At 40.6% G+C, this 23,662-nt stretch overlaps 1 protein-coding gene across 7 annotated transcripts in view; it reads left to right on the top strand.

The window, feature by feature from the left end:
* The window catches only part of TANC1 (tetratricopeptide repeat, ankyrin repeat and coiled-coil containing 1), a 231,026-nt gene that overhangs the window by 70,761 nt on the left and 136,603 nt on the right, over window positions 1-23,662 (top strand). For 6 of the 7 annotated variants that reach the window (XM_060152815.1, XM_060152816.1, XM_060152819.1 and 3 more), the window contains one exon: window positions 3,317-3,396. The exons of the other annotated variant lie outside the window; for it this stretch is intronic. In XM_060152815.1, the coding sequence (XP_060008798.1) occupies window positions 3,336-3,396 (61 nt within the window). In that variant the 5' untranslated portion in view covers window positions 3,317-3,335. The remainder of the gene's footprint in view (window positions 1-3,316; window positions 3,397-23,662) is intronic. 7 annotated transcript variants of the gene reach the window in all.

Below are 23,662 nucleotides of genomic sequence, written 5' to 3'. Positions count from 1 at the left end.
GTGCCTTTTGATCTATAGTGTTTAAAGTGAAAAAGGACAGCCTTTCTTGTTTTATCCTATTATGCTTGTCCATAAGAACTTCCTTACATGTATGGTCCTCTAGTAGGAACTTGATAGCTTCTGGCAGTTTCTTTTTGTGTGTCTGGAAGGCTGGTTTGCATCGTTTCTATGTGGTTCACTTCTGTAGCAGGGCAGTGTTCACCCTTTTTAGGGGAAAATTGTCAGGAGTTGAAGTTGCTACAGGAAGGGAAGTGATGCAGAAGGTGTCATTCAGGGAGAGCCCACTGGCTGCCCTCATAAGACTGCTTCATGGTGGCATTTGCTTTCAAGAATTTACCACTGTCTTCCTTTTGGTACTCAAACTGGAATCAGAAACTTAATATTCCTTATGTCTTAAATAGATGATACTCGGCAAAGTGATTCCCTTGAACAAAGCTCATGAGAGCTTTTGTTTAAAGCCAGAGCACTGGTTTATTAATTTATTCCCAGAAGCATGTCTGTCAACAAGCTAGACAATTGTGTTGGGTGGACTAGACCAGCACACTCTCCCCCACTGTTGTTAGGTTAAAAAGCCAAATTAAGAGGCACTGCTCATTGAGAACAGGATCAGAAGAAGGGGAAGTAGTTATGATGCCAGTGTTTAATAGCACTGGGTCCGATAGCCTGATGGGTTTATTTCCAGAACTGGATGTGGGAGTATGTATTTATAAGTTCACAGGTACTGTCAGGTGTGCAGATAATCTTCTCTGGACTATACTGCCACTGTTGGCCCCTCCAGCCTATTACTATAGTTGCTTTTTCTGACCACCTCGCTTCAGATGGGCATAGTCTTTAAAGGGTCTGTTGATGAGTGTCACGTTCCAGTTACATTTTTCAGGCCATGACTGATTGGGACTTTGCACAGCTCTACTCTGATCTGTATTAATTTCAGAATTTAACCCACGGGGAGCAGTCTTTTTTTTCCTTTCTAGCTTGTGTGTGTATGGGGGTTCCTTAATTTTTGCACCCAGATATATAATCAGTTAAAGTTTCTCCATGTGCAGTTTGAATATCTTTTAGAGTATAAATTTAAGCTCTTTCCCTTGAGTTATTATTTAGGGAGGAAAACTAGAACTGGGAGAAGAACTTACAGCGAATATCTGATAGCCTCTTCACTTGAGATCACTGATGGGGAAGATTTCACTATCCTGAAAACAGCTGAGCTCCGAAAAATAGACATCTAAGGCGTCTGGGATGAGATGCCCAAGTCCGTGTCTGCCAGTCTTTGCCCTGTGGGCTGTGTATTCCAAGTGGCATTGTAGATCTGTTGTGGGTTGGTGGTGACAAAGGTCATTAATCAGGGGGCAGCTTCACTGCTGTGGTGGGGCCTGAGCTGTTCAGTGATCCAGGGAAACACGGGGAAAAGTTCCCTAAGGACCTTGGCCAAGCTTTGCTGGCCTGGCTCCATTGATATTTTTCTCTTATTTCTTCTTATTTCTTTAGTATGTAGTCTTTGCTAAATGACAAACCCTGAAGGGTTGGTTGATTTTTTTTTTTTTTTTTAATTTGGAGAAGAAAATGTCTGTGCTTACCAGGCATCTATTTATTTTTTAATTCTTCCTACCGTTTTTTATGCCACAACATTTTGCATTGTTTCCTTCAAGCATGGCTGTCAGGAGAAATTTGTGTTTCCACAGCTCTCCTATGGAAGCACACTGTGGCCCACTTCCAGATTCAGTGTTTGCCCTTTACGTGAAACCCAAGTCTTTTCACAGGGGTCCATTCAAGTAGCATTTTTAAAAAGAATTAGGCTCTAAGCCATGCTCCTTTTGTGTGTAAAGACTTGTTTGTAAGATGATTTAACCCTAATAGCCTTCACTATGGCTTTTTCCAAATTATGCTTAAGATATTTACTTCCTAGTATCTTTCAGGTTGGTTGGTTTGTTGTTAATTTTTTTGATTGTTTGATTGCTGTTTCCCAAAGCTTTCATTGCTCTAAGCAGAGAGGCCAGCACTGGGGAAGAAGGACCCTTGCTGGGAGTCCGCAGATTTGGATTCTGGCCCTGCTGTTAATTAGCTTCGTGACCCTGGGGCAAGTCAGCCTCCCAGGGTCTCTGTTTCTTCATCAGGAAAACAAGGGCTTGGAAAAATAAATACAGGCCTGGACCCAATGATAAGAAAGGTCACCCTGGGTGCTTATGTTGTGCATGGCAGCACTTTGGGACCCTTCCTCCCTCTCAGTGGGCTCCACAAAACCTCGGCTCAACTCTGGGGTCGAGCACTTGTGCGGGGGGTTATACAGAGACCACTGGAAGCGTTGATGCTAACAAGGCAGGTTTTCTACAGAGGAGTCATCCCCCTCTTTGTTTTCTTCAGCAGTAAGCTACTTGCCTTCTTCTACCTGCTTCTCCTTAGTGCGTTAACAAGGGTGTGATGGTAACACAACCCACTCAGATTTGTTACTGTTTTTGCTTTGTCTAGCCATCTCATCAGAGTTAGTGGAGGGAAGAGAGAGCTGGAGGAGACTGACTAACTGATGAAATAATGGTCCTTTTGTCTGTCTCTTTGCTGGAGGGGTGGTTTTATGTTTCACCTTAGGCCTGGGCCATTGTGTTGTTTTTATGTGCTCAGTACAACCCTGCTTAAAAATACAGCTCATTATTTAAAGGATTCAGCCGTGGGCCTGTTCTTCTTACCTCCCCCCACCCCTGCCCAAAAGTCATAACAATATGTGGTAAAAACCCATTGCAGTGTGTGCTGTTTGATCAGACACCCCAGACATCAGTGTTGAAATGTGTTCCCACTGTATTTATTTTGCAAATGTTTTTAAGGTATGTTTCATTCTGATTAACCTTCCACAATGTTTTCCTTATGGTTAAATAATCAGTAGCACCTGTAAAACATGCCTTTAACCATGTAGCTTTCCTTCTTAACCATTATCTTTTTGATTCTGTCTTAATGTTTTCTTTTGATGAATGGGGGTTGGGAGACCCACATTCCTATGCCAGATATCTTACAGTAATGTGTCCAGATTTAGCCTCATAACCTTAATTAGATGTGGAATGCTGAGAATGCGCTGTTGTTGTTTTTTTTAATTTATAACAAGACGGTGAACTTCTGATCACTTCATTAAACATTATAAAACACTCCTTGTGTCTTAGCATTTAGTTCCCCATGTTAGTTTATTCATAGAAAATTAATGTAAAACTCAAGGTACCTTAATATTATCCTAAGTGATCTGTTTGTTTGAAGACAAGTCACTGTTTGTGTCAATATGCAAGTTACATTCCAATTTATAATACTTAATTCCTCTTCTCTCTTCTCCTTTTCTCTTTAGAAGCGAAAGAGTGTTGAAAATGTTAAAGGCTGTGCTGAAGAAAAGCCGAGAGGGAGGAAAGGGAAGCAAGAAGGAAACAGGTATGTGTCCAGGATTGAGTTGAGCTGAGCAAGCATGGTGGGCGTGAGCCAGCAAGGCCCCACTTAACCCAGGTGGGGCAGATGTTACTGCCTTGGGAATGGGTCAGAGAAGTGATATGGTTTAGAAGAAACAGCAACCTGGAGGCCCTGAGAAACTAAATACATTCGTGAGCTTTCTCCTGGGAAGTGCCTTTGAAGATTGAGTTTGGGTTCTGAACCAAATCCTTTCCCAGAAGATTTGTAAGGGTCATAATTTTAACAGGTCATTCAGATCCCGAGGCAGAGTTATAGACATTGAGGGAGAGCAGGTGTGTCCAGGAATTTGATTTCTAGAAAGCGCTTTCTCTTTTCCCACGCATGCTTGCATTTTATATGTTTGACCAACTGCTGGCTGACTGGTCCTCATCTTTTGAGTATCAGATTTTCCCCCTAACAGGTGTAGCCACACTCAATGCCAGGCTGCTAAGTTTTCATTATGATGAGAGCTACTTAATTTGGCTTGGATTTCATTCCTGCTGGGAGAGTTCTGGTGCATATGTGGTCATTGTGACTCTACGCTGCATTCCGTGTGATAAGCTACTGTAAGGTTATTTTGGGAACCGCTCACCAGAAAAACTACATGTTATCTACCCGTCTTGCACAATAAAAATCTGTTAGCACGGATCGGTTTCCCTGAAATGTGCCGTTTCACTCAAACTCATGTTAATCCAGAGTCAGAGAATGGCTGGTGTCTGAGTTATTGTATATTGAATAACACTTCAGTTTTAATTTCTATTAAGGTATAAATAAGTAGGCTGAATTATAGTTAACTCTTTAATTCAAAAGATCTTGTAATGCCTTGTGGTAATATTGTTGTATATGTTGTTTCTGTAAAAGAATAAGCGGACTTGTAAACTTTTTGGTTATGTGGAACCTTGACAAATTTTCTATTATTAATTTCCCTTTAACCAAACCCGCAAAAGGCAAACTTAACCTTAAAAGTAGAGACTTTGTTGTAAAGTTGCTGATAAGATTCCATTAAAAGCCTCTCATTAATGCCTGGCTAAGCAGATGCAAAGAAAAGAAACCAGTTTTTGATGATCGAAACAGGAGACCATAGGTTAGCTCTTAACCTTAGAAAATCAACTCCTAGCTTTGAATAATTAATTAGAATTGTTACTACGGGGAATTTTCAGTGCACATAATTTCTATCCAGGGGACCCTTCACCCTCTGCTGGGTTAAGGCCAAAACATCCTTCTCTTTAGTTCTCGAAAAGCTGTCTTAAAAACAACAAAAAATTTTTCCCCAGTTTTGGCTCAACTGACACTCATCCTAGGAACTATGTTATTTGCTTCTTTACATGCCTTTGTAATTTCCAGGATAAAGTTAGATCCTAAAGCTGTCTGTTGGACTGGAGCTGCCAACCAGTGGGTTATTTTTCTCAAGGCCAGGGTCTCCAAGCCAAAACTCTCTGCTTAGTAATGGAGTCTTTCACAACAGGATTACCATCCTCTTTGATCCTTGCCAGACTCATGTGAAATTACAGTATGTTAATGATTTTCGGCACCCTGCCTTTCAGATGGGCCAGACAGTGAACACTGTTTGCGTTTGAAACTTTTCCAGTTGTAGAGCCTATTATTTGGGGTTTATTTCCCCCTTTGGTCTTTAAGAGCAACTATCGTGTTTTCTGAATCATTTCTTCATAATAATTCCCACACTTTGGCTTTTCACTAATGCAAACCAAAGTTGAAAAAGCAATGGGAACATTTCTCATAAAACATCTGTATGGTGTATGCCTTTTTTCTCTTAACTAGAACCTGGTTGTATTCCACTGGGAAACAAAGCAGATGCAGTTTTAAATCTTGACGAAGTTATGTCACAAGATGATTGGGGAAAATACTTGGAATTTGACCATGCATGTGTTGAGCTCTGTGCCAGCTCTCATTATATAAGTAAATCACAGCTAAGTTTCTCTGTAAATTAAAGCTGGCTAATCTACTGAGACCGCTGTGAAACTTGGGTAATAATATCTGCTGCAATACGGAAAAATTTTGCTCTACTGTTTCCAATTAAAGCAATCTTTGTTGTAAAGACAAAGGAAAATTCATTTTTATGTACTTGAACTCACAGTCACAGAAATTTAGAAAATATTTGTCTAAAATTTTGAGTTCAGATTTTCATATCCTTTGTAGATTGTTCTTACAGACAATCTTGAGCTACACTTTTATGTTGAACCTGTTTTGAGAATTTGGAAAATCACTGAGTTAAACTTAGTATTCTTCAAAAGAAAACAAATATTTTTCGTAAGTATTGAAGTTTTTATATCCTCGGCGCCTGTCCCTAAAAGAAATGTCACTTTATTGGTAAAATTTTAGCAGGTATTGAAATTTAAGTTATATGTATATAAGGATATTTCAAGTATTATGTACAGTGAGATATCAAATTACTGAAAGTTATTGAAGTCATTGAGTCAGCTCTAAAAATAGCAAAATTACTTTTTGATGATTTTTTTTATACCTAGGAAATGCTTATAGCTGAGCAAAAAGTATTTTCTGGAGGCTGCAGAATCACACTGGAGAATGCAGTATTAAAAACTTTAAAATTTTTTTGGAAACTACATTTACCTTGTTTCCACTAGTCCATCAGTGCAAAGGAGTTCTCTTGACCTTGAGTCAGGCCTAAGGGAGCAAAAATCAATATTAAACCATAATGTGGGGAAGGCAAGACGAGGGCATCTATTTTTTCTTTCCCTGCTGTTATGTTAGGACCTTGATCTAAAACAAGCGGATGAGGTGTTATCTTTATTTTGAAGCTCTCTAGAGAGGTCTACAACCTTCTACCACATGTGTAAGTGACCTTTACTATCAGCAAACTTTCATGTCACTATCATTAAAGTTCCTTCATTTAAAAGTAATTATTGAACTCTTTTTTTTTTTTTTTGTCTTGTCCGGTACGCGGGCCTCTCACTGCCGTGGCCTCTCCTGTTGCGGAGCACAGGCTCCGGACACGCAGGCCCAGCGGCCATGGCTCACGGGCCCAGCTGCTCCGCGGCATGCAGGATCCTCCCGGACCGGGGCATGAACCCGCGTTCCCTGCATTGGCAGGCGGACCCTCAACCACTGCGCCACCAGGGAAGCCCTACTGAACTCTTAAGATTTCAGAGTATTAAAAAAAAAAGATTTCAGAGTATTGATGTCAAACCTGGACCTAGTAAGAGTTTAGAGTGGATATAAGAGCAGCATAGGAAATTAGCAGCACTGTTTAGAAAATGAAAAGGAAAAAAGTCTCATTTTATAATAGAAACAGAAACTTTAAATATCAACCTAAGAAGAAAGGTACAAGCCTTATATTGAAGAAAATAAAACTTTGTTGAAGGACTTACAGGAAGACTGAATAAATGGAAAGAAATACTGTATTTCTGAATGGGCAAATTTATTATTTTAAACTGACTAGTTCTTACAAAATTATCTATACATGCCATTTAATCTCTAATGAAATTCCAACTATTTTCTTTTTTTTGAAGATGTTGGGGGTAGGAGTTTATTAATTAATTTATTTATTTTTGCTGTGTTGTGTCTTAGTTTCTGTGCGAGGGCTTTCTATAGTTGTGGCGAGCAGGGGCCACTCTTCATCGCGGTGCACGGGCCTCTCACTGTCACGGCCTCTCGTTGCGGAGCACAGGCTCCAGATGCGCAGGCTCAGTTGCTGTGGCTCACGGGCCTAGTTGCTCCGCGGCATGTGGGATCCTCCCAGACCAGGGCTCGAACCCTTGTCCTCTGCATTAGCAGGCAGATTCTCAACTAGTGCACCACCAGGGAAGCCCCAACTATTTTCTTTTTAAAGACGTAATTTTTTTTAGAGCCAGTTTTAGGTTCACAGCAAAATTGAGAGGAGGGTGCAGAGATTTTCTGTATACCCCATGCCTCCACTCATTCCTAGCGTCCCCATTATCAATGTTCTCCTATCAAGGAGGTATATTTGTTACAACTGATGAACCTACATTGACACGTCATCACCCGCAGACCATAGTTTACATTAGGGGTCACTCTTGGTGTGGGACATCCTGTGGGTTTGCCCAAGTATATAATGACATGTATTCACCATCATAGTATCATACCGAGTACTTTCACTGCCCTAAAAATCCTGTTTTGTTTTGCTTTTGACATAGTTGATTTTAAAATTCATCTGGAAGTGAAAATGCTTAAGAATAACCAAGGAGAAATTGAAAGTGTGGGGCAGGTACATCAAAAGGGCTGAGCCTGGTTCCCATGCCTGGATTCTGGCTGTAGGAGAGGCTGAGCAAGTGTGTATTTGGACTTCTTAGCTTCTCTAGGGCAAGGTGGACTTCATCTCCCACCAAGATGTGCGTTAGGGAGGATTCTCAGTTGTAGACATTTGCAGGCCCTCTCCACTTCAAAAGCTAACCAACACAGATATCTAGTATAGCTTATTATAATAGGTACTGCTTCCACAGAGCAAGTACATGTCTTGGCTAGTTTTTTGGACTTTTTTTCCTACTGGTCTCCAAGAAATGAAACCTAATTTTATCTAACATCTACGATGTAATCAAATCTCACTGTTGATAGTGGTTTTGTTGTTTTCCTTTTAACCCTGGAAATAGTGACACCAATCTGGAAGCATTAGATGGGCAAGGCCTCTTACCCTCCTAGAAAGGGCTAGTCCCTCTCTCTCTCTCTCTCTCTCTCTGTGTCCCTTTTGCCTCTGCCAATCTTGAAGCCATAGTCTCTTGCCCTGTCCAGCTCTCCTACTTGCCCGCTATTGGTGTGGAAGTATTGGGTTGGCCAAAAAGTACCTTTGGTTTTCAACTAAAAATAAGACACATTTTTCATTTTCACCGAGAACTTTATTGAACAACGTATTCACCCTTTTGTTCCACAGGCAACTTCATAATTCCATCTTCCCCAAATTTTTTATCTTTTTGAGCAAAGAACTGTTCCAGGTGCCTTTTACAGTCTTCCAGGGAATTGAAATTTTTTCTATTAAGAGAATTTTGTAAAGACCTAAATAAATGGAAATCCGAAGGTGTAATGTTTGGTGAATACAGCGGGTGAATCAAAACTTCCCAGCCAAGCTGTAACTGTTTTTGGCTGGTCAGCAAAGAAACATTCGGTCTTGCGGTATCCTGATGGAAGATTATGATTTTTCTGTTTACTAATCCTGGACTCTTTTCGTCAAGTGCTGCTTCCAGTTGGTCTGACCGGGAGCAGTACTTGTTGGAATTAGTTGTTTGATTTTCTGGAAGGAGTTCATGATAAAGGACTCCCTTCCAATCCGACCATATACATATCACCTTCTTTAGCCTTTCGTGTGGTTGGTGGTGGTTTATTTCGCTTGCCCCAGTCCACCTTATTGTATAGTATCCAGTTTTCATCGCCCTCACAATTTGTTGTAAAAACTGAATGTTTTCATCACGTTTAAGTAGAGAATCCCATGCGGAAATATGGTCAAGAAGGTTTTTTTCGCTTAACTTATGTGGAACCCAAACATCAAAGCGATGAACATAACCAAGCTGGTGCAAATGATTTTCAACGCTTGATTTGGATATTTTGAGTATGTCGGCTGTCTCCTGCGTGGTATATAACTTTGATTGTTCTAAGTGTCTTGATTTGCTCACCTGGTCTACCTGACCGTGGAGCATCGTCCAGCGAGAAATCTCCAGCACGAAACTTCGCAAACCACTTTTGACATGTTCGATCAGTCACAGCATCTTCTCCATACACTGCACAAATCTTTCTTTGCGTTTCAGTTGTGTTTTTACCTTTCTTGAAATAGTAAAGCATAATATGCCAAAAATGTTGCTTTTTTCTTCCATCTTCAATATTAAAATGGCTACACAGAAATTCACCAATTATAATGTCTTTTTTTTTTTAAACTGCATGCTGATATGACAGATGTCACATACAATCTAACAGAATTGTTTCGAATGAAGTTAAAGACAACTAAGTGCTACCAGAGTCATCTTACAGAAAAAACAAACAAACCTTTTGGCCAACCCAGTAGCTCCAAGTTGAGGCAGAAGAGCAAAGTTTGGTGAACTCTTACTTGTGGTATTGTCTCAATTAAAATATAGACTGATTAAGGTTGCTAAATATGCCAAAATAATTGTTTATTAGGCTTTTCCTTTCAGTTTAATTATTGGTGTTCTTTTTTCAGCAGGGGGGCTTAGTTTGAAGCAATTTATTTAAAAATTTTGACCTTCACTGTTTCATCATTAAAACCCAGCTAGTTGACTCAATACACTTGTAATTAATGGTGTTAATTAAGGCACTGGATAGTCCCTAAGCTTGAATGTGTCCTGAATGTGTTAGCTTTGCATCTAATCCTTCACTTTGAATTTGTAGTAAAAGGAAGCTGTTTGCCTCTAAAGTTTAAAAGCCATTGATGTGATTGTTAAATGTGGTATTTTAAGCCATTCCAGGCTGCAGTCTGGCTTTCAGTGGTACCTTCTAAAAATGCCTCAATACAAACGATGCTTTGTTTTATCCGGAAAATCTGAAGCTGCTTTTGATTATTCTCTGCTGCGTTGCCCATTTTTTGTGGCTGTGGACTGTTATTGAGGAATTTAGTGCAGTGACTGTCTTGCTGAGCTACGGATATTTGGTATCTTGTTGGTAACTGACTCAAAAAATGTTTCCAAAGCAACAAAATAAGCAGAAATAGTTCAGTCTAAAGGTATTGTATTTCTATTTACCAGAGCATTTAAATAAATTCTGCGAAATCCTGTAGGACAGGATTTGAACATAGAATGGAACAGGCTGGTTACTAGTAGGAGTGGGAATGCTGTTCCCTCTGGTTCCATTGGTCCCTTCATCAGTTTTTCTCTGTCACCCCTCACACCTCAGAGTCTCGAAAAAGCACAGACTTTGGAATCTGAAGATGCAAATTCAAATCCTAGCTTGTTCACTTCCCTGTGTACTTGGACAAATTTCTTAACCTATTTAAGCTGCCCTACAGGGATGTTGTTAGGGTTAAATAAGATAACCTGTCTACAGAAGTGCCTTGCTTGACATATGGCTTCTGCTAGATGTTCAGTGTCTTTCTCGAGAAAACTGTTTGGTACTTTAAAGAACAAACAAAATCCTAAAACATCTTGTTCCTTCCCTGTTGATCTCAGGCAAGAGAATGATGTTCTAGAAGCTTCTATCCATGATGTCCTCTCTCTAAATACCGATTCTGCCGTTGACTTTGGATACTAAAGGCTCTTCTGCCATCTTTAGCCTTTTCCTCATGATAAAACCGAAGCAGCTCTGAGTCATTTGTCTGTTGTATGGTGATTGATACTTTGATTTATAACTTGTTTTACCTTTTAACCTATATCATGTCACTTGCATTTTATCCTTTTTTCTTTGTGAAGTTAAACTGAGAGGCTTTTCCCCTTACTAAAGAAATTTCGGGAGTTAGCAAGCAGCCTTAAGAATGGATTTCTAAGTACAGTTTATAAAGTTGCTGAGATGTTTCATTTCAACATATCCTTATTAGTAAAGGTCTTTATATGTGGAAGCCTCCATTGCCCAGCCTCTTTATAGCTTCCCCATACATTTTAGGGATATATAAAGTATGAAAGAGAAGGATGGGCACAAATACCGAGCATTTATCATGTGTGTCAGGCACTATACATAATGGACCACGGCTGGTCCATCTGAGCTGTTTCCTATGAGAGGCGTAATTAGAGAAAAGTCTGGACTGAGAAGGTGAAGTCAAGACTTATCCTGGATCTTCCACTTTTTATGGCCAATACAACTTCTAGCAAGTCACAGCCTATCTGAATCACCATAAAGGATGTAGCAAAATTCTCAGACGACAATATTTATTTACTTGGGTCCCTTTTTGTATGTATATGTGTAAATGCAACAAGAAAGCTAATACAGAAATATAATAATTCAGAGTCCATTTTTATGTCAAACCTAATTTCATTTCACAGATTTTTGTTCATGCAAGCTGCTTTACTGTTAAAAAACAAAAAACAACCAATGGTCTTAGTTTCTATAGACCAGGTCTTTAGAGAGTTTTGTCATGTATAGCTTAATTCTCATTAAAAGCTCCATATTTGAGTTTTCATGTGACCTATTTGCATAAGTTTTATACGTATTCTACAGAAATGTAGAAAACTGGATTTGATGTAATCTATTGGCAAACATAGTTCCTGAGAGGGGAGATAGGCTACCAAAAATTTTGACCTAGGTTGACTTCTTTTTTCCATGCAGGATGGTCTAAACTAAATGATTCTTCTTTTAGGGATTGAGGGCTTTGACCTTATACTTGTCCTGCTGTCGACAGACAGCCATCAGGGGTAACCCGTTGGGTAGCCCTAGCCTTGGTATACAGCATCAAATTGAGAAACCCTTATTCATATTGGAAATCATGGAGTTGGAATGTAGGATCTGTGTCTGTCTCTCACTCCCCCTCTCCCTTTGGTGGCAGGCTGGTTATAACACATCAGCCATCAGCGGTGCCAATATAGAATCAGAGATTCTTGTCCTGTGTTCTGGTGACCACAGCACTGTCATGGGGGTCAGGGTGAAATAAGACTTTAGAGCTGATTTTTAATTCTTCATTCTCAAAAGTTTGTGTGAGAGTTGTCCATTTTTAAGGGACTTTGGGAGCATCATACTGCTACATTGGGTACATGATGACATTCTTTGTGCCCTGAGACTGTTCCAGAGCCCAGAGTACTCAGTAATAATGATGTCTCTGATATAAGACATACACATAGGGGCCTATAATGGTTTGGGCACTTGTCTGGATTTTATATAGAGCATGGAACTGGCTGGTAGCAGAGGAGAAGAGGATGCAAACTCTGGGTTGAGGATGGAAGAGAGCCACCTGTGCACTGCTACCTTCCTGATGATCTTACGTTTGGTTCTCAAACAATTTATATGTTAATGTCTCGTATCTTTGCGAGGGCTTGTTTGCCTCCCACCTTACCAACCCACCCCAAGAAAGTTTTCTACATAACTTTAGAATTATGTAGAAAACTTCCTTCCAAGTACCAGATGTTAAAAATATTTTGACTTCTGATGGCACATTTTCTTCTTGTCTTAGTTTGGGCAGCCATAACACAATGCCAGAGATTGAGTGGCTTAGACAACAGAAGTTTATTTTCTCACAGTTCTGGAGGCTAGAATTCTGAGCTCAAGGCACCAGCATGATCAGGTTCTGGTTGAAGATTCTCTTTCTGGCTTGCAGATGGCTGCCTTATACTTGAATCCTCACATGGCAAGAGAGACAGCAAGCACTCCAGAGCCCCTTGTTATAAGGATGCAAATCCCATCGTGAAGGCCCCATCCTCATGCCCTCATTTAAACCTAAGTATCTCTAAAAGGCCTCTTCTCCAAATACCATCATGTTGGGGGTTAGGGCTTCAACATATGAATTTGAGGGAACACAGTTCAGCCCACAGCACTTGTCTTTATTGTTCTGATTATAAATGTTACACAGTACTTCATTGGTTATAAAACACACCATTATTTTGGGTACGGCTAAGGAAGAAAGAACTGCTGTCAATTAAATTGACATACTTTATTACTTAAAATGTTACACTTTACTGAAGATTTCCTTTCTTTACAAAGTTATTTTTACATATCTCAATCTTTTTCATAAAATGGGAGGAAAATGAAATAAGTCGGTTAAGGTATTTCAAGTTTATGTTCAGAACCTGATTCTTCTAAATAATTTTTTTCACCTAGTTGTCAATACTCATTTTTCTTCATATGACATCATCTTCTCTACCATTATAGAGCATTGATGTTGCAGCATTTTTCTGAGCCCTTCACTGTTTTCTCCAGGACTTTTCTTCCAAGCTGCAGGTCATGCATTCTGCAAGTTTGATGCCATTCTTTCATGATCTCAGAAGGAGGTTTTAATGGAAGGCTTTCAGATAAAATTCAGGGCTCTTATTCCTTCCACGTGGACTTTAAGTGATCTGTTGACTGAAACCTGGAGGAGGTTATCATTGTCTAGTCACTCTACCAGATGTAATAACATAGGTTTGCATGGTCAGTGCTTGCCAGGTTGCAACCATTCCTTGGCTGGTAGCAATTTTAAGGTGCCACCAACTGTTATATCCATTTTGGTTTTGGAAAAGTTAAAGTCAGAATAAATATGGGCCTTTGATCAATGCCCAGTATAATATGTGCTCATTGTAGAAAATTTGTAAAATACTGATAAAGAATATCCTGGGGGTTTTTCTTAATTCTTATCTTTTGCTTTATCCTTTTTAATGTCATTACTCTTTGAAAAATGCCTAAGAGTCTATTGTACCAATATACCATGATTTTGTTTGGGTGAATTTTGGTTACATATTTTTCTCATTCATTAGAGAAAAAACCCTCTGGAAAATATGTATCTTTGTATAAATCTCTGATTATTTTAGTGGAATGTTTCTAGATAAGGAATTAATAGTGAAGGAGAGGAACTTTTCAGAAGCTCGTGGTACTTCTTGACAAATTGTTTTCCGGAAGGATTGTGTTGGTCGCCACCTGTGTAAGCAGTGTGTGAGTGTGCCTGCTTGCATGGCTCTTTCTAGTATTGGATATTTGTGGATTTTAATAATCTTTGTCAAGTTTGTAGGTTAAAACATGTATTTGTTTTTTTTTTAATTTTTATTTATTATTATTTTTCTTTAGCGGTATGCGGGCCTCTCACTGTTGTGGCCTCTCCCGTTGCGGAGCACAGGCTCCGGACGCGCAGGCTCAGCGGCCATGGCTCACGGGCCCAGCCGCTCCGCGGCATGTGGGATCTTCCCGGACCGGGGCACGAACCCGTGTCCCCTGCATCGGCAGGCGGACTCTCAACCACTGCGCCACCAGGGAAGCCCCTGTATTTGTTTTTAATTAGCATTTCTTTGAGATCGGAAGACCTCTTTAAATATTTAGTGCCCATTTATAGTTCCTCTTCAATAATTGTCTTTTTATGTCCTTGTACATTTTTTCTGTTGGGAATGTGAGAGACTCTTTAGTTTGATTCTTCCCTTTTCCAAGTGTGGCCCTGGTGTGTAGTAGTGGGGTTTCCTTATAAAGTTACTGGTAGGGGAATTTTCCTTGAAGTTGCTGAAAGTCACATTGCCTGTCTTCAGTGGGTAGCAGTGTCTCCTGCATTATTAAAAATTTCATGTTTGTGCTGAGGCTAGATATCTGCTAGTCTGACTGACTTATATTTAAGAAATTTGTTTTATAGAGAAACCAAAATAAAGACATAAAACCAACACAAATGAGTCATTAGGTTTTCCACAGTACCTAATAACATTCTACCTCTGTACATACACAGTCAAAGAAGTCTAAGCGCTTCCTGCTCCCTGGATGTGCTGGGAGCCCTCATCCTGTGAGTTTCTGATAGCGGGCAGGGATAGTTCCAGACAGGAAAGCATCTCCTTAATAAATCGCTGTAGTCTTAAGTGTAAAAAACATTGTCCATGGCTTATATTCTTAGATTATTAGGTACATGGATGGTTTTTTTTTCAAACTAAGCTAAAGTAATGAAATAAAGGGTTTTACATCTAGAAGGACTTTAAGAAATTGAGTTCAGTGTCTTCAGTTTTTGAGAACTATTTGGTAAACATTGAGCAACTGCCCAAGGCCTTATAGCTCGTTAAAACAAAGATGTGGGCTCAAGGTATAGCTTTTGACTCCAGACTAGTTCAGTTTCTACTATGTCTCTGGCTAGTTCCCTTATTTTTATTTCTAGCACTGAGTAAATATAAAGGAAAATACATCCCTGAGATAGAAGACGGTGAATTACTTTATAATTTCTCTCTCCAGGGCTACTTGTTTTGATTTTTTTTCCTTCTCTAGAAGTATTTCCCCCTCCCTAGAAAGTTTATTTCAGAAATTCTTACATGGCCTTAATCTAGATTCAGTAGCACTGTAATATCTCTTTCTTTTTCTGTGTCTTAAAGCCCATTTCTGCTTGATGTCCTTGAGACTGTTATAAATCCATCCTTTTTTTTGTAAAGTCACTCAAACACCGTAAATGTAATAATTAAATATACAATCATTAAAAAAAGCTATACAATGGTATTAAAAGTACAGATACCCCCCATTTCTTCTCTGCTTCCATTTTTGCTCCCCAAAGGAAATTAATGGTTTATTTGATCTTTCTAGATATTTTCAATGCATATATGTGTGTATGTATGCATAATGTACATGTATAGATCCTTAAGAAAACCGATAGACTTTACAGTGTTTTATTTTGTAAGTTACCACGTTGACTGAATACATTTTTAGACATATTTTCATATCAGCACATACTAATATATAGGCTTTTAAAAAGTTTCTCAGTGTTACATTAGACAGATATTCTGTAACTTGTTTTATTATTCCCTTTGATGGTTTTATCTTTTTCGTTGTCGTTACAATCAATACTAGAGTAAATATCCTTGTGCCTAACTCCCTGTCCTTTCATAAGGATAGTTGTAAGAAAAATTGTTGGTTAATAAGTTTATTCATTTATAATTTTCCTAAATTTTTTCAAATTGCCCTTCATAAAGGTGCCAATAAATTTACAGTTGCACCTTCAATATGTGAGAATGCTTGTTTATTCACATGCTTATCAGCACAGGTTATAATCAAACTATCAATATTTCATCTTGTCCGGTATAATAGGCAAAAGTGATATCTCATTGTTTCAATTTTGCAGTTCTTTAGAGTGAATCCAAAGGCATTTTTATATGTTTATGGGCCATTTGAAGCCACACTGCCTGGATTGGTATCCTGGCTCCATAGTTTAGTAACTGTGTGAACTTGAGCAAATTACATAACCTTTCTGTGCCTCATGGGTCACTTATGATGATTATATGAGTTAATATTTATAAAGTACTTAAATCCATGCTTGGCAGGTAGTATATAAGTATTTGACAAAAATAAAATTTACATTTCTTTCTTTGTCCTGCCTGTTCATTTACCTAATTTTCTGTTGGTTTCAATAGGTGTTTTAATATTTTGTTAAGTGGTTAACCATTGATTGTTTACTAGCTAGAGTTCTAAGCAAGTGAAACATGTCATGTTTAGTTTTGAATTATAAAACCTAAGAAGATTCATCTAACTCAGACTTCATTTTTTATAGGATTAAGGGAAGGATTTTGTTTTAATTCTGTAAGTTCAGTGTTGAAAAGTGACTGAGGTTATAAGTCATTATTTCGGGGAGGTCGGCTTTCTTCCCCTGCTTTGTGTGAGAGTTTTGATGCTGCTAATCTGATTAAACCTCCTTACATCCTTAGCTCTAAGATTCTGAAGATTAAGAGATTCTGGGGTTTTCCCCCCTCTATCCATTAAATTGTTACCATGGTTATTGGGCTCCCCAAACAGTACCTCAAATTCCTTCTGATTTATGGAAGCGGCATCTTAAAGATGAATAAGCACTCTGCTGGTTTGGCTTCAGGAAACTTAGGTAAGAGTTCCAGTTTGAATGTACCTACTAGTTCTCTTTGAAAAAGTTGTTTCATTTTTCTGAACCTCAGTTTTCTTGCCTATAAAATGAAGGTAGCAGGGACTTCCCTGGTGGCGCAGTGGTTAAGAATCCATTTGTCAATGCAGGGAACACAGGTTCGAACCCTGGTCCAGGAAGATCCCACATGCCGTGGAGCAACTAAGCCCATGCACCACAACTACTGAGCCTGCCCTCTAGAGCCCGTGAGCCACAGCTACTGAGCCCGTGTGCCTAGAGCCTGTGCTCCACAACAAGAGAAGCCACTGCAATGAGAAGCCTGCGCACTGCAACGAAAAGTAGCCCCTGCTCACCGCAACTAGAGAAAGCCCGCGTGCAGCAACGAAGACCCAAATGCAGCCAAAATATAAATAAATTAATTAATTTAAAAAAATGAAGGTAACAGTCTCTGTCTGTGTCATAGAGTAATTAAGAGGGTCAAATGAAAGGAAGATTTGTTTTTTTTTAAACTTCAGGCATGATAATGTTGATGATGAAGGGAATTTGTTTTGTTTTCCGTTCACATAGTATCTGTTTTGGGGAAATAAAATATACAGATATTTGAATTTACATGGAGAGTTTTTGATACTCGAATGTTGTGAGGGGCAGGTGAGATATTTTTCTTCAAGGTATTGAAGAAACTAGGAAGTGAACTGCAGTTCATCAGGAAGTGAATCCCCTGGGGTAAAATGTGGCAGTACTAATAAAAGTTGCTCTTTGAGTGTTTACTGTGTATCAGATAGTGTGCTGCATGCTTATAAACAGTAGCTTATTAGTGGAGGTTAAGGAACTAGCTTAAGACTAAACAGCTGCTAAGTGGCAGAGCCAGGATTTGAATCCAGTTTGTCTCCAAAACCTTATGATCAGGACAGTATAGCAGGCAGGTTGCATGGGTTCAATTCCCAGGTCAAGTTGATTAACCTCATTGTTTCCATTTTTACGCCTGTAAAATGGGGATGATGACAGCATCTCCCTCTGAGGGTTGTTGGTTGTCCTGAGGATTCAGTGAGTTAAAGTGCTTGGAACAGTGCCTGGACCATTGTAAGCATTTCATAAATGTTTGCTCTTATTATAATTGATGGTAATTTCTCTACCCTTCTGGCTTCTTTGTTTCTGCCCCTTGACCCTCTCCTTCTGGCTTTAGGCCAAAATGGCGGCATCTCAGATATTTTTGTTTCCTTGGTTCCCTTGTCTGTGTGGCATACACGGCCCGGGCCATTCCATCTGGTGCAGGAGGAGAGAGTGTGGTAGGCCTGCCCCTAGTGGAGTGCTGTGGGGCAGTTGCTGCAACCGTCTGGGGTGGCATGTGTTTGCTGGGAGGGAGGAGGGGGAGGAATGTGAGGCCAGACTGCAAGGATCCACCACCAGCATTCTGCGAAGAGAAGCTGTGTGCAGTCAAAGGGGGTGTACCTGTGAGACTCAGTATTCACCTTGACTTTACAAGAGCAGGCTCTAGTGCAGCGATTACTAAACCTGGCTAGTTCATCCAAGGCACTTTGTGACTCAAATTCCTACCAGACCTACTGCATTACTCACCGTGGTGGGACTCAGGCTTCTGTAATTTTTTTTTTTTTTTAATGGTTTTTGAGTGGTTAGCCAGGTTCGGGAGCCGCTGGCATGCCATTTGTTCCTGTGTCTGTGCAGGACCAGCTCCAGCCAACCTTGGCAGGGGTATGTGTATATGAGTTGGAAAACTCCTAGGAAAAGGAGCTCCCCCACTGTCTAGTAGACTCTGTTCTTGGCAGCCCTATAAAGATGAATTTGAAATACAGGTATACGAGCAGATGAGTGAAAGGATTCTATTACAGAAATAACAAGGGGCAGAATTTGATCAGAGTAATTTGTCAGTATATTTTATTTGGTTCTTGTGTTTATGCAGATGCCTCATCAACACTTGCTTATTCTCACACTTACAAGTTAGATACACAAAAACGAATAGCCATTGAATATAATTTTGATGTTTAATTGTTTTTTAATTGAAGTATAGTTGATTTACAATGTAATTTCTGCTGTACAGCAAAGTGACTCAGTTGCACATATATGTATATTTTTTAAGATTTATCATTTATTTATTTTTGGCTGTGTCAGGTCTTAGTTGAGGCATGTGGGATCTTTGTTGAGGCATGCAGGATCTTTCATTGCGGTGCACGGGCTTCTCTCCTTTAGTTATGGAGTGTGGGTTTTCTCTTCTCTAGTTGTGGTGCATGGGCTCTTTAGTTGTGGCGCACAGGCTCCAGGGCGTTTGGGCTCTGTAGTTTGCAGTACGTGGGCTCTAGTTGAGGCACACGAGCTCAGTAGTTGTGGTGTGCGGGTTTAGTTGCTCTGCGGCATGTGGGATCTTAGTTCTCAGCCCAGGGATCGAACCCCCGTCCCCTGCACTGTAAGGTGGATTTTTTACCACTGGACCACCAGGGAAAGTCCCTATACATTCATTTTTATATTCTTTTCCATTATGGTTTATCCCAGGACAGATATATATATGTTATTTATTTGTTTGTTTATCTAGTCATTTATTTACAGTGTTGTTAATTTGTCATGCAGCCTTATAGAAATTGTTAGAGGGCTGTTTTCCCAGTGATACTCAGAATGAATTAAGTAATGCACATTCCATTTTATATTTGAGAAATCATGATTAGAGTGGAATGTTAATATGGTTAGCTGGAGTGAGACAATATTGACATTGTTGCTAAGATATTTTACCAGACATGTCATTGAGGCTGCTGCTTCAGAAACTGAGCAATGCTGTTTTCTTTTTTTTCCTCCCTCCCTCCCTCCTTTCTTTCTTTTTATTTTATTTATTTAACTATTTATTTATTTATTTTTGGCTGCATTGGGTCCTCGTTGTGCGCGGGCTTTCTCTAGTTGCGGTGAGTGGGGGCTACTCTTCTTTGTGGTGCGCGGGCTTCTCATTGCAGTGGCTTCTCTTGTTGCGGAGCACGGGCTCTAGGCGCGTGGGCTTCAGTAGTTGTGGCACGTGGGCTCAGTAGTTGTGGCACGTGGGCTCAGTAGTTGTGGCTCATGGGCTTAGTTGCTCCGCGGCATGTGGGATCTTCCCAGAGCAGGGCTCGAACCCGTGTCCCCGGCATTGGCAGGAGGATTCTTAACCACTGCGCCACCAGGGAAGCCCCCTTCCTTCTTTCTTTTGTGATGGTGGTGGTAATGATGGAGCAGGAATATAACAAATAAAATGACAGAGTCAAAGAGTGAAAAGTCATCTCATTCTCTCCCCTACTCCCTGCTCCCCAGTACAGGTCTGAAAGGGATCTTGATAAAAAGCCACATGTACACAATTGATTTATTCTGCTGCTTTCTAGAATGTATACTGAGTTGGTTGTATTGTATTTTTAATCTGTTTGTGGGGGAGAAACTTTAAATGCTGCTTAGAAACTTTGAGGCATTTTCCCACAAATGTTTATAGGTCCCATTTTCCTTGTAAGGAGTTGAAGGGGGATAAATGGCACTGCTCCGTGTACTCTCCCTTTCTCTTGTAACGAGGCCTGTTGGCAGACAGTTTTGCTGACGGGACTGCCAGAGTTTGGATTTGAGTAGTTAGTGAGGGGTGGTGTGCTGGCTATGGTATTGTTCTAAAAGTCTTTTTCCCTCCACTTTTTTTTCCACCCCCAAAATGTCAGTATGTCCAGTATGACAGAATGTTCCTGATGATTATTATTCAGAGAAACATGACTTGCTAAATTATCTGTAGATGATAGTCAGAATTCCTTAAGCACCAACAGCACTCCATGTTCGTTATGCACCTTGGTCAGGGGATCCACATGGTGTGGGAAGGCAGACCAGGGTAATGCCGTGATTGGGAATTCTGACTGTGGTCTCAAGTCTGCCTGGGTTCAAATCTGGATCTACCGCTTACAGGCAACTTACTTAGCTTCCCTTAGCCTTAGTTTCCTGGTCTGTAACTAGGGGGCAGTGACAGCATTTACTTGCAATGGAATACGTTGAAAAAATTAGCTAATGGATATAAAGTGCTTAGCAGGGGGTCTCTTACATCAAGTAAGGTCTTAATAATGGTTCGCTTAATCACCCTCATTATTAGGGCAGATGTATTCAGTGAGCATACACATATCGTTAAAACAGAAAACTCATAATCAATCCTGATGTGTTACCTGGGTACGTACTCAATGTGGAGCTCGAGGGTAAGCGAGCTCTGATAGTTATGGTGGCGCTAGGTGTGTGATTGAGGGTGGAGGATGGCTTTAGGAGTTGGATATCCAGTGTGTCATTACAGTCCCCAGGGCTGCCTTATGGCACAGTTTTGGGGCGCTGTCACGTAGATGTGTGATGTGGGGACGGTGGTCCTTCCCTCATCATTCCTCAGTCACACCCACCCCCTCCCAAGGAAGTTCTGTGTAAAAAGTGGAGTTTTCTATGTTTTTATAAATAAGAGGGTATATTCAGGTTGCCGGTTTTTAGTTTAATGCTAAGAGAAGGATTAAGTTTTTGGAGATTGGAAGTTAAAAGCAGAGGAAAGTGTAGACAGAGCTAGGGCAGTGAGGTTCCTTTTGACTGCTTTGAAGTATACAGTTGAACCTTGAACAACATGGCAGGGAGTGTGGTGACCCTCCCCGCAGTTGAAAATCTGCATATAACTTATAGTCAGCCCTCTGTATACGTGGTTCCTCCATCTCTGCAGTTCCACATCCGTGCATTCAACCAACCACAGTTTGTGTAGTACGGTAGTTTTTACTATTAAAAAAAAAAACTGTGTATAAGTGGACCCACGCAGTTCCAACCCATGTTGTTCAGGGGTCAACTGTACAGGGTAGGGAACTGGATCTTGGATCACACAGTGGGTGTCACAGGAAGCCGGTCCGTAGCTTCACTGTGGGAATAATCAACAAGGAAGAACATCCCCGATCAGTAAGACCTGGGAGATAGATGACTGTGGACAGTTTGGGCTAGATGGATGAGGGCAAATCAGCCAGGTGGATTAAGTAAAACCAGTGGGCATAGTTAGAAGAGCCTGGATAAAGGAAAAGTGAGCCCTCCTTCCTGAAGAAAGGAACTCATGAGAGCAGGAACTTGACAGGTATCCAGTGGAGGCGCTTGCTGGGAAACCTCTGGAAGTAAAAGGAGATAGATAAAAATTTATGTGTTACATAAATGTTTAATGGAAAAGTGTGTTTTGTCTTATAAAACATTCTCGTTATGAAAATGTCAGAACATACGTCAACCTTAAAATGTAAAAGGAAGGGAAAAATCCATTGACAGTTCCCACCCTCTTAGGAATAACCATATCAACGTTTTATTCAATTTCCTTCTAGTTTTTGGTGGTGCATATTATTTTCCCATTGTCATCATATGGCATATACAAAATTGTGCACATTAGGGCTACCCTGGTGGCGCAGTGGTTGAGAGTCCGCCTGCCGATGCAGGGGACGCGGGTTCGTGCCCCGGTCCGGGAAGATCCCACATGCCGCGGAGCGGCTGGGCCCGTGGGCCATGGCCGTGAGCCTGCGCGTCCGAAGCCTGTGCTCCGCAACAGGAGAGACCACAACAGTGAGAGGCCCGCGCACCGCAAAAAAAAAAAAAAAAATTGTGCACACTAGCTTAAATGTTTATCCTGCATGTTTGAAAAATGATCCTGTGGTAAAAAATGCCTCTTTTTTTGGTTAATTTCAGTTCCTTGGCAATGAAAAATGGTCATTGTGGTGTTGTGTGCTACTCTTCTTTGGGGTGCGTTATTGGTGAGGAGCAGTAAAGAGAGCTTTCCTTGCCCAGTGTCACAATCATGTAGAAAATGTTAGCCATTGTTAGCAAGTTCTGGCACAGGGCGCTATTGTTTTAAGAGGTCACCAGATAAAGAGGTTCTTTCTGGGGACTTCCCTGGTGGCGCAGTGGTTAGGAATCCGCCTGCCAATGCAGCGGACACGAGTTTGAGCTCTGGTCCGGGAAGATCCCACATGCCGCAGAGCAACTAAGCCCGTGTGCCACAACTGCTGAGCCTGCACTCTGGAGCCCGTGAGCCACAACAACTGAGCCCACGTGCTGCAACTACTGAAGCTTGTGCGCCTAGAGCCCATGCTCTGCAACAAGAGAAACCACCGCAATGAGAAGCCCACGCACCGCAACAAAGACCCAACACAGCCAAAGATAAATAAATTAATAAAAAAAAAATTCTGCACCATGGGGTGAAGGATATGGTTTGAAAAACTCATTTCCTGAGTGAGAAGGGAGTGGAAGCAGAAGAGGGACAGTTGAGTGAAGTGTTGAAGGCTGGGCATGAGTTATAGTTTATTGCTTTTCCCCCCCCACTCATAATGTCCCCACTGTTGAGTAGTTAATTTTGATTCTTAAGTAACTTTTTCCTCAAAAAGGATAAATGGGCTGGGCATTTTCTAAGCCTTTGAGTACCTGAGAATGTTTTTTGGTTGGTGTTGCACTTGATAGAAAACTTGGTTTGGCTTTATGAGGTTTGGTCATGCTCTTTGCTCCCTCAGGTTTCAAAGATACTGCTTTTTGGCTTTTGGCTCTTGATGTTGGAGAAGAGAAGTGTTGTGAGTGGAATTGTGTCCCTCCAAAAAGAAAAAGTTGAAGTCCTAACCCTTAATACCTGTGAAAGTGACCTTATTTGGAAGTAGGGTCTTTGTAGACATAATCAAATGAAAATAAGGTCATAATAGATTAGGGTGGGCTCTGCTGTAGGGACTGGTGTCCTTAGAAGAGACCCAGACACAGGGAAGTATGACATGTGATTACGGAGGTAGAGCTTGGAGTGATGTGTCTACAAGCCAAGGAATGTTGAGGATTGTAGGCAACACCAGGAACTAAGAGAAAGGCATGGACCATATTCTCCCCTAGAGTTTTCAAAGAGAGCATGACCCACCTGAC

This window comes from Lagenorhynchus albirostris, chromosome 6, assembly GCF_949774975.1.
Source record: "Lagenorhynchus albirostris chromosome 6, mLagAlb1.1, whole genome shotgun sequence".
NCBI classification, from domain to species: domain Eukaryota; kingdom Metazoa; phylum Chordata; class Mammalia; order Artiodactyla; family Delphinidae; genus Lagenorhynchus; species Lagenorhynchus albirostris.
Note: the sequence above shows the minus strand (reverse complement) of the source record. Positions and strands in the feature narration are given on the sequence as shown.